The following is a 17,083-nucleotide window of genomic DNA, read 5'->3' on the forward strand; positions in this document are numbered from 1 at the left end:
AAGAGCCATGACCCTGCAACACTCACCATCCCCCTCCTACACTGACAACCCCCCCCTCCCTAAATTCAAGTGCCACAAAAAAGGAACAATTATACTCATTTAGATGGATTTTAATTAGGATGTGGTTGTGCTAATATTACTCAGACAGAGTCAGAAGTAAGCCCCGATTGGTGCTGACATTTGGCCTGTAGTCGTCTCTCAGGTTTTTAATCAACCTTGTTTTTGTGTTATTAAAAACCTGCCAGTGCTGGGAATTATCTTGATATCAGTTTAATATCTCTGTGTGGCAGTAAGCCAAAGGTCATTTAAAATAAGAAAATATGTGATAAAGAGATGTTGACTGGCCCAGTTCTGGTCCCTTCAAAGTAGACATGAAGATCAAGTAGTCATCTTGAGATCCACCGCGTTAAGTCTCCCCTCGGTTTCGGAGGGTGTTTTGAGGCATGAATTAAGACGTTTGACGTGTCCATGTAAATGTTATCTGAATGCTGGTTGAAAAGACCTTTTCTCTCCCGCCACATTCCAATCCTCCTCACTGAGGCCGCTCGGTGGCAGCTGGATTTCCCCACAGGGACGGTGGGTGGACTTAGCAACAGTAACTTGGCATTAGTTTCAACAAATAGATGGAAAAAAACAGAGCTAATGTTTAGAAATGAAGACAAGGACTTTACTTGACTATATTGTGTCCCTATATTTCAATACTTTAATCTCACAAAATACAAAATTCAGTGTAAATAGTCTAAAAATCAGACATATGATGAAAATGAACCTCTCTATTTAGGCACCCACAGGATAGCAAATGCTGCTGTTGGTCTCACAACTGATTGCACCATATAGGTGCTTTAATAAGTCGTTCTTCACAGTCGACCTTTTCAGCACACCTGACTTTAATGAAGCATTAATTAGGAGCCTAATTAGGAACTGGCCAATTTAACTGCTTCTTAAACACAATGAACAATGAGGCACTCAGGAGTCGTCATGGGAGCTAAATGTCAGCTTGCGGCAAATGAATATCACTGGATGGAAGACAACAAAAGTAAGATCTCACTGTGCACTTTGGATTATATTAGCCAAAGGAAACTTGAAGGAAATATGACTTTTGTAGCAACACTACTGCAGAAAGACTTTTAGAAGTTTTATTTATTTGGTCATATGAGGTCTAACAAATAGGTCAACCTTTGGACTGGTCCCTTTAAACATATATAACATGAACATTTATCAGTCAATGAATTATTATTTTCATCAAACGATTCCCATATTACTTAAAAAATATTAAATATTTCCTTAATTTATGTGATAACAGTGCTATTCATCTCTTTAATGCATCAACTTATGACAAAGGAAAGTGTTACCAGTTTAATACTTTCATATAAGCAGTTCAAAATAAAAGAAAGAAGTAGATTTGAAAAATAAATACTTTATTTTGCAATTGTCTTCACACATACAGCGTACAGCAGTGGGGCTCAAACAATGAAGAAATAAAGCCAATGTCAATTGAAACACAAAGATTAACATGTTTTGGAGAAGAGTATTAAAAAGAAGTTCTGACACATACTTTAGCTGACCTATAATATACTTTTCATTCTTTTTGGAGAAAGGATAATGTTCAAGGCCGATCCCATACGAGGGAGAGTCTCGTGCACCTTATTGATTTTGAGGGTAAAATCGATAAATTTCATCGTCTTGATTGGATTAACTGTTTCAAGTTCAACTTTTAATTGGATTTCTACTTTCTACAATGAGAGCTTATTTGAAAATCAATAGGCCAATCAATACCTCCATGTTCAGGAAGTTCAGCTGTGAAGCTAAAATTGGAAGGACGTAGCAGACACCTGCCACTGGCAACCCGCCTGCATGGCTGCTGAGGTCTGAAAAATCTAATTATGCCTTTATTGAGAGTGAAAGAAAACCTGATAATAATTTCTTACCACGTCAAAGAGGAATCAGAGAGTCAGTGGAAAATTCTGATTTTATTTTTTGGATTAATTGCATTGTTTTCTTTGTCATTTTATGAATACAAAAAAAAAATGGAGATTTCCTTAAAAAGAAACACCAATCTGAACTCCAAGAGTTTGCTTGTCAAACCTTTGGGATCTTTGCTGAAGCACTAGAACCAAAAAAGAGCAGCTAAACAAAGAATTGGTGTTTGGGCCTAATTACCAAATCATACAGCATATATGGTCCATATGGACTGAAATCTAAAAATGATCATACTACCCATAATTCATGATCCAATAAAGAACTTTATCTTCCATCTTGAAGACTTAATCCTTGTCTAGGCTTGGCAAAATGGCAGCAGAACACGCCAAGCCACTAACTCCAATCCTAGACAGGTAAACAGCCTTGTATCTGAGAGATAACTGGTCCAAGCACAGTTTATGTTTATCAAGCATGTGGCTAATGATTTCTTTTGTTCAGCCAGATGTCATAGACTGTAAAAGTAGCAGGTGGTCACTTATTTAATTAGTCCAGTTGACCAACCATTACCAGAGATTAAGAGCACATTTAACCCAGGCTGCTGCTAATACTAATAGACTGGAAATATTACTGTCCCGAAGCCCAAACTGACAAACTTAATTTCACTACTGGCTTATTAAAACGCGCTCGTGCTTATGATATTTTTTTTTATTACAAAAACTGATACGGATATTGGCCTAACTCTAAACACAACATCAGAAGTAGAAGTTTATTCCAGACCCATTGTTTTGAAACTATCTGTACTAATTTGCCATCTTCAGAGATATTATATGGCATTTCGTCAATACCAAGCATCAGTCACAATAAAGACATTGGCATAAAAACGTTAACCTCGATGGCGCATTTTAGGAGAGCTGAAATGTCATTAGATGTCTTAGATGAAACTGAAAAAAGAAAAAGTATTTTCCACTGATCGTGAAAAAGAAGAAGAAGATCAATAATTTATTTATTAGGTTAATATAATAAAAATACGGTTTTTACTTTCACCACTATTATGTGCTATTATATGTGAGTGCCGTTCAGAATATTGCAAAACAATCTTGATCCTCATCTGTCTGATCTTGTCGGGACTGCAGAAAAATCAAGTTTTTAGTTGGCCAAAACCAAGCGAGTAGGATCTCATGTTTGGTGTTTGAAAACATGTAACTGTTTCAGACGACACACACAGCTAATGTTCACGGATCATGCACACATTACACACGCCTCAGTGAGACTTAAGACTCAGGGACAACGACCATTTGGTTGGAAACAACTGGACTGCTGCTGCTGGGCTCTTATTGTGATTGAAAAAAAGAAGGGACAAAATGAACCACTGAGACAGTTTGATTGAGATATTTACTGTAAAATTGCTTAAAAATGAGAAAAAAACTTACTTACTTTTGCCTTTTTGTTTAAAGTGAATGTTTTCTTGTCCACGGCAGGAAAAAAACTCATTCATGTGTAATGCAGGCTTTCATATGTACTAAGTCAATTCAAATGCAGCTCTTCTCAGGTGCACATTAAACAGCTAACACTGTAGGTATTCTATTCTAAAGTAAAGTACTGAGGGTGTTGAACAGGTCATTGTTTCATGTTTAACTGCAGCTATCTGTATCATCACATTAAACATTTTACAGCTGCTTACATGACTTAACAGGCAAAACCTGTCTGCAGTCTTTCAGTATCTGGTTCTTGTTAAACTATTTAAACTGCTCTTCAGTGTGCTTCTCGCCTGAAGTTGTCATATTGAGCTTCCAGGACACACAAGAGTCTCTTTACTCTTTTGGATATGTGATAGTTTAACCAACATTTAATTTTATTTATTTTGTTATATTTTCAATTTATCTAATAAAGAACCTTTTACTTTTGGTAACATTTTACTAGTCTACTTTCCAAGTAAGTTTCCTGGCCAAAGTTAGGTTGCTAAACAGCAAGTTGAAAGAGAAAAAAATCAGCTCAATCTTATCCAGAATCTAATTTTATTCGAATATGAGTCCCTAAGATATTTTCTAAAATCACAACTGACATTTTACACAGGCTTTCTAGGCATATAAAGAAATGGATAATATATTTGTGGTGTATTAATTTAATTCACAAAATGTAACTTCCAGTGTTTGAGGTCTGAATAAACAACATAAAGCTTGAAAACACATTCCAAAAAAACCAAAAAAAAACAGCAAATGAACAACAAAATGCACAAATCCAAAGTGAGAGCCCTGGGGGACGCCAGATAAGGTAATAGCTGTGAGGAAATGCTCGCGCCTGCAGTCTCTGGCAACTCTTGATTCAAATCAAACAAACTCAAGTCTTCCTTATCTTCTGTTTCTGTCAGCACGAGGTGTCGAAGCTGACACGTTGACAATTGAAGATATTCTGTAAAACTATACACAGCAGCTACAGTAGTGTTCATCCTGGCTAAGGTATACTGAAGTATTGACAAATATCTTCAGTCAGGTAGGCCTAATCACTGGTTAGTGAGTAATGAGTGACAGTCATCCACCCAGTTTATATTCTTCACAAAAGATATCAGATTTTCACCACTGTTGTTATAATAAGAATGGCTTCATGGATACATAATGCTTATTGCTTTCAAAAATTATTTGCAAATAAAAAAAAAGGTAAACGTAATTTATCATTAGCCTCTTCTTTTCTTCTTTAATGGCAATCACACACATCCTACCCTTTATCCCACCATCAAAAAATATAATACTTAGTCACACAAACATCCAAGAACACGAATCTGAGTTCTAAAACCCACTGAGCAAATTCGTCAACAAACACCCATGCAAATGCGAACAATTGGATTAAAGATAGGAATAAAAGAGAGGAAACACATCAAATAAAAGAACAGCAAGTAAAAACTTCCTTTCAGGAGTATTCACTGTTGCAGTAAAATGGACTGTGAGCTAATGTGAAAATCAGTGCATAAGATTGAACCGCTACCTTCAGAAATTTGGTGAAACATGCACTGACTGAACGCTTCTTGACTATTGCAACATTTCCCCAAGTCTTTGGCTTTTACAGAGACCAATATGATGGGATGTAATGTGAGGGTAAAAAGAAGACCTAGAAAGGCACTTAAAACTACTTGGATATTGTCTTGTATTCCCACACATGGCAAAGCTTTGCTAATGTACAGGTTTAGCCATGGGACTGCCAAACATTATAGATAGTGACAGCCACGCTATTCTAGTATTGCCATTCAATCATATTATCCTTAGGTATCCTGTCTATCCTGTCATAGAATTTGATAAAATCTCTAAACAGTACCCACCACAGTGGTACAGCAAAACCAGCACAAATAAATTCTCAGCGTGTCAAGTGTTAAGTAGCTGTGTATCACCACATATAGATTAATCTGCTAGTTTTTGTATAAAGATCATAAAGCCACTTGTTTAGACACATTTAAGACCTAACTGTTACAGCCGCAGCTATAAAATAACAAGTTTACAATAAGTATAACTCACAAATTATACTGTCTCAATTACTAAAATTAAAGATGTGTTCAAAGGTCATTTCACCTAAGTACTATGGCTGAGAGAGCAGATTTCAGCTAAACAGTTTGATATTTTGGGAAATACGCTTCTTTGGCTTCTTTCTAAATGTTAGAAGTTTTGCAGGGGTCGCGGTGTCAAACACACCCAAACCTCTGCGCAGCCTTCTGCATTTTGTGTCAATACAGCTGAAGTGCAGGCCGCAGTGCAGCGTAGGCCCGCCTCTCGGCTCCCGCCTCTCGGCTCTCGCACCTGTCCCGACCTCGCATTGTTATTGGCTAAACACCACTCCGCGAAGGCTGAAGGCATGAATTGTCCTGGCACAGCAAAGTACTAATAAATTACAGACATACAAACAGAGGACAAGGTCTCTTCCGACACACTTCACACACTTCTAGAGGCTCATAGGTGATGAGTGTATTTAGCAGACAGACGTGGAGTGGTATCAATCTTTTCATCCAACTAAAGAAAGTGTATTTCCCAAAATGTCTATTCTTTTAAGATATACAGGGTGACTTTTGATGATAGTATGTGACACCCGAACCCCTTCCATGAGGATATTACAACAGGAAATGTTTGATATACAACATGGTTTTACAAAGGGGCAAAGGTTGATCCTATAGACTTTTACCACGGCATAGTGAAGCGTTAACTGTCTGCTTGCTTGTTTTACATCCGACTGGTCATTTATTCAAAGTTTGAACTTTGTTCTGTGGCCCTGTTCAATAAAACATAACTTGATCGATAAAATATTCAGTAAACAGTGCAAAAAACAATAAAACATTCACAAATCATCAAACAACTATGGCAGGAATTCAGTTAACGCCAAATCCCTTTGATAGCCACAAGAAATTTCCAAACGGGAATATCTAAAAGCAATAGGAAGGCAACTGGACTTGCTTTAAGTTCTTCAAGACGTTTCACCTCTCATCCAAGAGGCTTTTTCAGTTCTGACTGACTGGCGGGAAAGTCCCAGGCATTTTGACTGAGATCTTCAAGAACTTCAAGGAAGCCCAGTTGCCCTTCGATAGCATTTAGATATACCATTACCTGGATGACTGAGAATCTTCACAGATATCTTCCAAACTGGAAGATCAACAAAACAGAAAAAAAACCTGCTCATACTTGACAAATAAAAAGGACGTAGTGAAAAGAAAAAAGGCACAAACCTGATACAAAAATTGCCTTTCAATAGACACACTGAAGTTACCCTAGTTCTGTCTGTAGTTGATTAAAGGTCAGTAGTGAAGGCTCTTTATGAAAGTAACCTGAGAGGGGTCCCTTTTGCCAGCTGCTTCCAAGTGAAGACTTCCATCCTTTTGATGCAATTAGCCATTAAATGTGGTTTCCAAATGCTGAAAGTAGCAGTCACAGTGAGTAAAAAAAAAAAAAAAAAAAGTTTCCTGTCACTCCTTTAGGTGTTTCTTGACCCTGATTACTGTCAGTCTTGGTCTTGAAGAGAAAGGCAAAAAAAAATAAAAAATAGAGAAAAATAAACAAAAAGAGCATCCACTTATGAACTTGCCCAGCTCTCCTAGCACAACAGAGGATGGTTGAAGGCGAGCAGATGGATTCGTAAGTGTGTATACAGTGTTTCATCATGGCAGCCCTACCACCTGTGCAGGCTGGAGGTGCTGTAGTGTTACCGGCCTACACGTGAGTGCGGAAGTGGTGACTGGCTTGGAGCGGCTGCCTGCTTCGAAGCGGGATGAACCACAGGAGTTTCCAGTGAGTGCCGCAAACTTCAGCAAGTGCCCACTGCCAGGATCTCTTTGAGCCAAAGCTGAAAAGAAGAAAGGAAAAAAAGCCATTATTCGTGTTGAACATGAATAATGTTAATGAGATCATTTTAACAGGACAGTTCAACATCCCTTCATTTTATTGCTGAGCTGAAAAGGCTGATGTCCCTTTCATATCTCTGTTCAATATGAAGCTGGAGGCAGCCGCATATTAGCTTGGAACTCACGGCGCCCTGCTAAACTGATAAAGTTAGAAAAAGTTGTTTCCTCAGGTTGGCAGTCGGTATGCGAAGCCAAGTTGGTGCCTGCTTCAGCTTCACATCAAACTGACGAACATGAGAGAGGTACTGATTCTCTGAGCTAACTCCCGGCAAGAAAGCAAATCAGTTTATTTCCAAAAATGATCTTTAAAATGATCTTAACTTGGATATATAAACATATATCATATATATCTATTCATGGCATCAGACTTGAACAGACTCACATTTCATTTGAGAAATGAGCCATTTTCTCAATGGTGGTAGTGTCCTGTAAGGGGGGAGAAAAGGAAAAATTAATCTCTGGATTGAAGTTATCTATTGCTCCGTCCATAGAAAATGTCTCTCTGAATCCCACTTCTAAATTTAGACATTTCTAACATTACAGCTCTGCCAAAATTCTTGTCAAAAGCTTGTAAATTACTTGTAATAAAAGTGATTTTGTTATATCATCAACTGATGTGGGGCTCGGTACACACTTACATGCACACTCACTCACACACACACCCTGAATTTCTCTCTTGTTTCTTTTCTATTGATCAGTGCATTACTGGCATTGATTGTTTTATTTTTGTGCACTGTGTCATGTTTATCTGCCTGAAGCTTTGTGTGCTGCTGCCTCATTTGCTAGATCATTCTCAAAGAGATAGAACTTGTTTCCATAAGACAAACAAGCTAAATGATAATTGATATAATAAGCACCATCCTACAAGGTGACATCAAACAGGTTGCATTAGCTTGGAAATATTTACTGCACTCTGTCTAATCACATTAACATAACTGCAGCAGTAAATGTCATCTGAAACAGAATAAGTCTTCTAATCATTAATCAGTACTCACAGAGAGGATGCCCGTCATCTGAGTGTAAAATAATGTAGACATGCCACCAAACATGACCAAACCCATGAGCGCCGAGACTCGCAGAAGAGCCAGTTCATGGCGTGTTGTAAACTTCTCCTGGAAGAGGAAAACAGAACCCGGCAACCCTTTGTTGTAAAATTATTTTATGATTTTAAAAGCTCTATATAACGTCTTTTACAAAAGTATTATGACACCTGACCATTACACCAACAGGGACCTAAAAGACAATGCATTCTAAATACATAAACAGCTTTGCAGCTATAAAAGCTTCCACTCTTTTGGGAAGGTTTTCCACAAGATTTTGGAGTGTTTCTGAGGGGATTTTTTTGCCCATTCATGCAGTAGAGCATTTGTGAGGTCAGGATGTTGGACCAAAAGGCCTGGCTCACAGTATCTGTTCCAGTTCATCCCAAAGGTGTTCTGTAGGATTGAGGTCAGGGCTCTATGTGTCTTTATGGAGCTTTGCTTTGTGCACTGGGGCACAGTCATGCTAGAATAGAAAAAGACCTTCCCCAAACTGTTGCCACAAAGTGGGAGGCATAGCATTATCTAAAATGTCTTGGTATGCCGAAGAGATTTCCCTTCACTGGAAGTGAGGGGCCAAGTGCAACCCCTGAAAAACAGCCTCATAAAGAGGTGTATCTGGATAGTTTTGTAGCTTTTGTATTGCAACTGACTCTTAGAGGCAGTAACAAATTGTCACATAGCATTTTAACATTTTAACACTTTTAACACATTTGGATTTCTGGGAATGTAGTTAGTAAAAACATTTTTCTGTGAACTCTTTCATCTATATTCTTGTAGTATGTACCTGGTCTAGTCCTGTCAGTGGTTGGAAGTAATAGTATTGGCAGAAGTCCAGCACCAGGGTGAACAAACTGAGGACCTGAGTGTAGAAACAGAGCTGCAGGAAGAGCCAATGGTTGTCTTCTCCCACACAGTTATTGATCCTGGAAGGAAATAAACAGGATCTAAGATACCATCTTGCATCAGTTCTCTTCATATCATTATTGGATTGATGTTGCAGCAAAAAAAATCATCATTTATTTATGTAATTTAAAAGATAATTATACCATTACAGGTAAGTAAATAAACAAATAATTGAATGGAATGCAAGTCAACATTTGCACGTCTGATATGTGAGGTTAAGACCCTCATAGATAGTAGATAGATAGATAGATACTTCATTGATCCCGAGGGAAATTCAGGAATGAATGTGTGTGTATCCTTACCAAGGACAGTGGTGGTCCATTCTGCGAACACAATGGCCACAACGGCTGCAGTGGTGGGACCTTTTGGGTCTCATTAGGTTGCACTTATTGCACAACTCCCAGTGCTCTCGCTCTGTGACATAAAGACAAAAATCTGCACCTTATCTCTGGTTATTACTGGCAACAGTGATATTGGCAGCTGACATAATGACATAGTTGAAAGGCGGAGGCATGGGAAATGATCACTGATCTCAATTTCATATGCCAGCAGGGATATTCCTAACTGTAATAAATGTGCTCCAAAAATGTAATACGATGGGGGGAAAAAAATGGAAGAAAATTAAATTTCTAAACTGACTACGTTCTGTTATTTACAGGAATAAAGATTCATACAAAAACAGTTAAGTATGTGCAATCTGACACACTGGAAAAATGATAGATGATAGAAGAACTGATAAAGAAGTCAGAATACCTGAGTGAGGTATGTGGGGGTCCACAGGAAGACGGCCGGGATCTGCTGTGGAAGCTCTGAACAGGGCTGCTATGCAGAGAGCTGATGCTATGTAATAACCTGAAGGAATGAACACTGTTTAATTCCACTTAAAGTGTGTGAGCCACAGACTGGGACCTAACCAGAAATTCCAATGACCTACTTTCAGTAGTCCCTCCCAAGCAACTGAGACATTTTATTTTTGAATGCCTTGTGCGTCAATGAAAAAATTACCCTACCCTACCATGAAAACAAGGATACTCACAAACAACTATGGCCCAAGGGATGTGTCCTTCATTGTAGTGTGGTATTAGAACCAGTTTAGGAATAAAGAAAGTGTTGTAGAGCCAGATCCCAAACACCACACTGATGCACAGCCAGCCCATGGGGTCCACCACAAAGTGCAGTCGAAGCTTCATGGCTGCTGGGACTCCAAGGGAAAACTACAGCACACAAAGCACACACACACACACAAATACAAACCTCCAGATGATGTGTGGAAACAGATTTCCAGATTACATCCAGGAACAGGCCGAGGAAATGGCTCTGTGCCACGTTTAATACACTTCTGTCTTTGTGTAAGCCTATCAGAATCAGTGTTGCCATTACTTCGCACTTAACTAAATTTGTCTATCACAAAACTGTGGCATTTTGAATTAGAAACTGTTACATCACAACAATGGCCTTTATGGACAAATGGCTCACCGACAGCAAAACAGCATAATTCATATTCCTTAATCTGACACGTACATAGGAAGGCATACCTAGTCATGATTTCTGAAATTGGTAGCGACTTGAAACCTTAATACAGGCCTAACTACTGTGTTATAAAGCAGGTGTCTGTAAACCAGCCAGGAATTACCAGAAGCCTTTCACGGTTATTTAACCTTAGCATCACCTGCTAACATAACAGAGTCTAAATCAGCATAAACAGCTTTTTACAGTCTTGTCTGCAGTCAAAACCTTAATGTTGTAAAACCTCCCTCGTTCCATCATTCAGATTCCTGATAACACTGACAGCCGCGATGGGCTTGGCTCTGTAGCCTTACTGTGCTAGCTAACATCACAGAGCTAACGTTATTTATTTAACACGCGTTCACATAATAAATCACACAATTCTACGTGTTCAGCGTCAGTCCCGATTTCGTTCCCAATGATGACAAGATACATACTTTTTATGCCGTCCTGTTCAGCGCGCGTATCGGTGAAGATACTTCCTCATCCGAGCCTCTGAGGGCTGGACAGGAGCACCACTTTGTCACCTGCGATACAAAACACATTTCCGGTTTACTAAATAAAACATTTTTTTAACTATATCCTGGTGTTACGCATTTATTATTAAGTAGCATCCTGAACCTCGTTGGTGCAGTTTGTTTTTAGTTGTGTAATTTGATTTTACGATATTTTATTTTATTTTATTATATATAATAGAAAAACTAACAAACAAACAAAACATAATCATAAAACACTACAATTAATCAGCTGACAGAAAATTATTCAGGAACAAGTATGACAACCGATTAATCATTAAAGCAATCGCTTTTCAAGCAAATGTGACTGAAACTGACAGAGTTCAGTTGATCAGATGTTAAGGTTGTTGAAGATTGTGTATAATTGTAATATTCATGTACTCTATATGTGTAGGGTAAGTGAATAGTTATTATTTGCAGAGTGGGCCCATATATATGTTTCTAGTTAAAGATTTTTTTTGGTCACTCGTTTGTTTTTTTTTTTACTTCTTTGATTATCAGTTGAATCTATCAATCAATGTATCTATTACATGCAAGCAAGGTTCTGTTGCGACTCTGATTTGCCTGTTCAACCCGATTGACCGGTGGCAAAATTCAGGCTTTTATTTGAATGACAACAGCCCAGTTTCGTGTTACATCCTCGTTGTGTGCAGTAACTTGATGCAGCCGCTGTTGACAGGTGGGAGGTTGGAGCGCAGTGCACCATCGGCAGCAGTGAAAAGTGTCTGCTGCCACCTTCCGGTGTAACTTGATTAATGTATGAGGAGAGAGTTTGCTTTTTGTCCCTCCTATCATTTAAAATGTATTTTTGTATCCACTTCTTAATGACGGTACTTTAAAGATACCACCACAAACTTAATTTAATTTAACTGTAATTAAATTAAACGATAATGGTGAGATCAGTGATGTAATTCAACTTCCGCTAGCGTTAACGGCCAGTGTTTTTGGACAGCGACGCCGCTTAGCATAATTCCAGTGTGGTAGTTTCATTGTGATTTGGAAGCAAAATGGCATCATCTAACTCATACAAACTCAGATGCTCCATCCCGGGCCACGAAATGGATGTTAGGGGTCTCGTAAGTGCTGCTTTTCCAGATGGGTCTTTCGTGTCTGTATCCAGAGACCGAACCGGAAGAGTCTGGGTACCAAACTCAAGGTAGCTACCATTAGCTTGCTGCTGACTAACAAGTTGTGATGACTGGCTACGATTTATTTCAGTTTTTAAGTATCCCAGTGGTCAGGAACGATATCCTGACAAATAAAAGTAACAGGCCATCTAACAACCCCTGCTGAAGTAATTGACTTGTAATACACTCTTGTTAACGTTATTAGCTAACTTAGCTTGTAAGCGCAATGCTAACATGCACTCAAATTAGCTGTGTAATTCAGCTGTGTACACAGCACGGATGTTGGAGTACCGGCTTTGGTATCATGTATTTTATCTGTCAGTTAAATTTAGTGATCCTTCTTGTGATTATCAGCCACACAATTTTCAACCACTTGCTTCTACTCAAGCAATTTAGTTAACTTAAAAATGTTTTTGCTCTCTTTCCCTTGACAGTCCTGACAAAGGCTTCACAGAAATGCACTGTATGTCTGGCCACTCAAATTTTGTATCCTGCGTATGTATAATTGCACCAAGCGAAACATATCCCCGAGGACTTATTGCCACAGGTGGAAATGATAATAACATTTGTGTTTTCACACTGGACCAACCTCAGCCCCTCTATACTCTCAAGGGTCACAAAAATACAGGTGAGGTGTTCTTTATCCTTGCTCTCCCAGAATAGTTCCATTCGAATAAGCATCCCATTTGCTCTGCTGTTATTTGCCAAAATGTGAAGCATCTCCGGTTCTAACCTCTTAATCTCCACAGTTTGTACGCTGTCTTCTGGGAAGTTTGGAACACTTTTGAGTGGCTCCTGGGACACAACAGCCAAAGTCTGGCTCAGTGAGAAGTGCATGATGACCTTGCAGGTATGCCAAAGCTTCTGTGATGGTACATGTGACTCTTGTCTTCTCTTAGGAAGGTTTTCCTGTAGAGGAAGTTAGTTAAACTTTCCCTGACTGCAGTCCACATTTGCTATTTTACAATTTGCTTTGACAAAGATTTGCACTATGCATCTGTATGAAGAAAAACTACGACTACGGCATGACAGCAAAATTTCTACTGGTCACCTCTCTACAGGGACACTCTGCGGCAGTATGGGCAGTGGTAATTTTACCTGAACAAGGCCTTATGCTGTCTGGATCCGCAGATAAGACCATCAAGCTTTGGAAAGCTGGCAAATGTGAGAAGACGTTTACAGGTGAGAGTTTGCAGAGACATAAGTGCATGCATTCTTGTTGCCTCTGAATGGATTTGATTATAGTAAGGAGTTCTTTTCTGTTCCTTTTAACTTTTTAATGGTCATAACCGAAAAATATGAGGAGAAAATTTAAAATAGTAGTTTGGTGACAACTGAACAGTATGTTGGCTAATCACGTTACCATGTTACCTCTAATTTCATCATTTTTCATTTTAGGTCATGAGGACTGTGTAAGGGGACTAGCAGTGATCAGCAGCACTGAGTTCTTCTCTTGCAGCAATGATGCGAGTATCAGAAGGTGGCTGGTGACTGGAGAATGTGTACAGGTCTATCACAGCCACACCAACTACATCTACAGCATGGCTGTCTTTCCCAATAGCCAAGGTTTGCATTTATATTAATAATTTAAGGACCATGCAAGAGCTGAAATGGAGATTTGTTATGTCTGCATGGCCAAGCGCTGGTACTTGGTCCTTTATTGAACCAGCATCCATTTATTTTATTGCTGTAAGATGGTAGTCGACTCACCCTGAATTCAAATTGATGCTTTTCCATGTAGATTTCGTGAGCACGGGAGAGGACAGGACTTTGAGGATATGGAGGCAGGGGGAGTGCACTCAGACCATCCGTCTGCCTGCCCAGTCTGTCTGGTGCTGCTGTGTTCTACCTAATGGTGATATAGTTGTTGGAGCCAGGTAACAATACTACTTATGACATCCAAACATGTGATCAGTCCATAAATCATTCCTTTCATAATGTCACACTAATACATACTTAAGTGACCTACTGTTCACTGCCTCGGTTTCTGATACCAGCCTTGCGTTCACACAACATGAGTTTGTCAGATGAATAGAGTATGACTGACCAAAATACTGCTTCACTGTCCTCAGTGATGGCATTATCCGCGTGTTTACGGAAGCTGAGGACCGCATGGCGAGTGCGGAGGACATGCAGGCCTTTGAGGATGAACTGTCCAAAGCCACCATTGATCCAAAGACAGGTGACCTCGGAGACATCAAGCTTGAGGACCTTCCTGGAAGGGAACACCTTAATGAGCCTGGTAAGAAAATACTTTACTTTGTGTATAATCACAATCAGCAATTTGATCTGTTAATGAAGGAGTGACAGTGCTATTTCTGCATTAAGATAGTTTGCCTATTTCTTGCAGGGAATCGTGATGGACAGACGCGGCTGATTAAAGATGGACAGAAGGTGGAAGCATATCAGTGGAGTGTGAGTGATGGCCGCTGGATGAAAATCGGAGATGTGGTTGGAGGCTCAAATCAACAGACCTCCAAGAGTGTGATGTATGAAGGAAAGGTAAGAGCATATGCTTATTGACAGAGTAAGCTATGCAGTTATGCGTGACAACAGTCTTTATTATTAATGACTTCTGATTTCCCTTCAGGAATACGACTACGTCTTCACCATTGATGTGAATGAGGGGGGTCCATCCATGAAGCTGCCTTACAATGTGTCAGAAGACCCCTGGCTGACGGCACACAACTTTTTGCAGAAGAATGACCTGAGCCCCATGTTCCTCGACCAGGTTGCTAATTTTATAATAGAGAACACCAAAGGACATGTGGTGGGACCAGCTCAGCCTGCTGATCGTGGTGACCCATTCACCGGTGAGGCCAAAAGATTGTTACTTGGGCTCATTTATCTCCTTTTCAGAAAATACTTTGTGGTCATGCACTGTACGTTTTTACATTTTCATTCTAATATTTGAAGGTTATCAAATTAAATTTGAATATGGTTCATTTTTTATTTTCATCTGACAGGAGGAGCTCGGTATATCCCTGGGGCGTCCAACGATGGGCCAGGCTTCGGAGCTGATCCCTTCACAGGTACAATGTATTTACTGAAAGGTTTTAACAATCTGAACGTCTCCAGAGATGGTTTTTACACAGCTGTTTTCCCTCTCCACAGGTGCTGGTCGTTACATCCCAGGATCGGGTCCAAACCCAAGTGCCCCAGTGGGTGTGGCAGATCCCTTCACAGGTAAGTTACTTATGGTTCATATGACAGCTGTTAGTAGTAGACCCTTGTACACATTTCTGCTATATGTAAACAGTACAAGGCAGTTCGGTTGTGTTTTGTTTTTAATGTTGAGTGTTACATCCGCTGGATTATACCTGTGCCTGCTCTGCAGGAGGAGGTGCCTACTCTTCAGCAGCCCTCAGACAAACAGCAACCAACATATACTTCCCCAAGACTGACGGTGTGACCTTTGAACAAGCCAATACCACGCAGATCATAGGTGAGCGATTCAAGTATAGGTGTGATGATGTGCCTCTACACTCTGTATGAACATGCGGATCAGGTTGTCATCACTTTCAACAAGTTGCTCTTTCCTCACCAGCCAAGCTGAAGGAACTGAACGGAGGCGCACCTCAGGAGCACAAGCTTTCCGAAGACGTTCTGCAAGGCCTTGAGAGGCTGCTGATGTCTGTCTGTGAACCCGACTTCTCTGAGCCTGCCCCAACCATCGAACAGATCAACCTTCTCTGGAAGGCCTCTCATTGGCCTGAGGGTACAAGAGCAGCATTCTGTCCTATTTTATAACATTTTTTCTCATCAATAACAAAAAAATCAACATATTTTAGGTTCTCCAGTTCATTATTGTTCACTAACCAAACTCCCCTTTTCTTCCCTTTGAACTTTAGACATTGTGTTTCCTGTCCTGGATATTATGAGGCTGGCAGTGCGCCACCCACTGGTTAATGAGACCCTCTGTGGAGAGGCAGAGGGAGTCCAACTGTGCAACCACCTGCTGAGCCTGATGAGGCCCGAGGGGCGTCCTGCCAACCAGATGCTGGCGCTGCGGACTCTATGTAACTGCTTTAGTGGCAGGCACGGCCGAGCCCTCCTCATGGCCCACCGCGAAACGGTGCTATCACATGCTGCTGACCTGGCCACTGTTTGCAATAAGAACATCCACATTGCCCTGGCCACTGTCGTACTTAACTATGCTGGCTGCCTGCACAACCAACCCGATCTGGAAGCCAAGGCCCAGTGCTTGTCTGTAGCCAGCAGAGCTTTGGAGACAGTACAAGACAAGGAGGCTGTGTTTAGGCTGCTGGTGTCCTTGGGTACCACTGTGGCCTCAGACAAGACAGCCCAGGACCTGGCTCGCTCTCTGGGGGTGAGCTCCCAGATTTCCAAGTACTCATCAGTGTCTGATCCATCTAAGGTGGCTGAGTGTTGCCAGCTTGTTTTAAAAGAACTACAATGATATGAATGATTAGGGAAAAAAACGAGTACTTGTTTCTCACTATTACCATATTCTGCCTGATCAGTTGTGGTGAAGACTTGAATAACTGTATGTTCTGCAATAAAAAATGACAAATGAAATCTATGCATGTGCATAGCCTGTGTATTTATTACTGCAATACCTTTCCAATGGTCTGTGACTAACAATACATGCAACAATAGCTTGTAAATGTGAAGAATATTTAAAACAAGACAGTATATAAAGTTATATCTGTTTAGCCTTAAACCTGTATTCATATT

At 40.0% G+C, this 17,083-nt stretch overlaps 2 protein-coding genes across 3 annotated transcripts; one reads left to right on the plus strand and one right to left on the minus strand.

Moving 5' to 3' along the window:
* Nucleotides 1-3,918: 3,918 nt before the first annotated feature.
* On the minus strand, nucleotides 3,919-11,281 carry zdhhc21 (zinc finger DHHC-type palmitoyltransferase 21). 2 transcript variants are annotated; one of them, XM_046381361.1, is made up of 8 exons: nucleotides 11,181-11,281; nucleotides 10,274-10,451; nucleotides 9,991-10,089; nucleotides 9,540-9,651; nucleotides 9,119-9,257; nucleotides 8,287-8,403; nucleotides 7,674-7,717; nucleotides 3,919-7,233 (listed from the first exon to the last, which is right to left on the minus strand). In XM_046381361.1, exons 2-8 carry the CDS (start codon nucleotides 10,425-10,427, stop codon nucleotides 7,101-7,103), a joined length of 798 nt encoding a protein of 265 aa, XP_046237317.1. In that variant the 5' UTR covers nucleotides 10,428-10,451; nucleotides 11,181-11,281; the 3' UTR covers nucleotides 3,919-7,100. The 2 variants fall into 2 exon arrangements, with proteins under 2 accessions (XP_046237317.1, XP_046237318.1); XM_046381362.1 differs by lacking the exon at nucleotides 11,181-11,281 and having other exon boundaries at nucleotides 10,274-11,174.
* Nucleotides 11,282-12,109: 828 nt separating this feature from the next.
* On the plus strand, nucleotides 12,110-16,928 carry plaa (phospholipase A2-activating protein). Its single transcript, XM_046380960.1, has 14 exons — nucleotides 12,110-12,414; nucleotides 12,820-13,013; nucleotides 13,135-13,235; nucleotides 13,447-13,567; nucleotides 13,784-13,951; nucleotides 14,127-14,262; nucleotides 14,458-14,627; nucleotides 14,736-14,887; nucleotides 14,976-15,198; nucleotides 15,352-15,417; nucleotides 15,500-15,571; nucleotides 15,723-15,830; nucleotides 15,933-16,103; nucleotides 16,237-16,928. Exons 1-14 carry the CDS (start codon nucleotides 12,266-12,268, stop codon nucleotides 16,803-16,805), a joined length of 2,400 nt encoding a protein of 799 aa, XP_046236916.1. The 5' UTR covers nucleotides 12,110-12,265; the 3' UTR covers nucleotides 16,806-16,928.
* The last annotated feature ends 155 nt before the right edge of the window (nucleotides 16,929-17,083 follow it).

This window comes from Scatophagus argus, chromosome 23, assembly GCF_020382885.2.
Source record: "Scatophagus argus isolate fScaArg1 chromosome 23, fScaArg1.pri, whole genome shotgun sequence".
In the NCBI taxonomy this organism is placed as follows: Eukaryota; Metazoa; Chordata; class Actinopteri; family Scatophagidae; genus Scatophagus; species Scatophagus argus.

What these genes read in the sequence shown, in the direction of transcription:
- zdhhc21 (XM_046381361.1), bottom strand. Translation starts at nt 10,427, where the DNA reads ATGAAGCTTCGACTGCACTTTGTGGTGGACCCCATGGGCTGGCTGTGC. An exon ending in AGATGACGGGCATCCTCTCT is followed by an intron (nt 7,718 to 8,286) that starts GTGAGTACTGAT and finishes CCCCCCTTACAG; the next exon opens with GACACTACCACCATTGAGAA. An exon ending in GCTCATTTCTCAAATGAAAT is followed by an intron (nt 7,234 to 7,673) that starts GTGAGTCTGTTC and finishes TCTTCTTTTCAG; the next exon opens with CTTTGGCTCAAAGAGATCCT.
- plaa (XM_046380960.1), top strand. Translation starts at nt 12,266, where the DNA reads ATGGCATCATCTAACTCATACAAACTCAGATGCTCCATCCCGGGCCAC. An exon ending in CAAGGGTCACAAAAATACAG is followed by an intron (nt 13,014 to 13,134) that starts GTGAGGTGTTCT and finishes TAATCTCCACAG; the next exon opens with TTTGTACGCTGTCTTCTGGG. An exon ending in CGGAGCTGATCCCTTCACAG is followed by an intron (nt 15,418 to 15,499) that starts GTACAATGTATT and finishes CCCTCTCCACAG; the next exon opens with GTGCTGGTCGTTACATCCCA.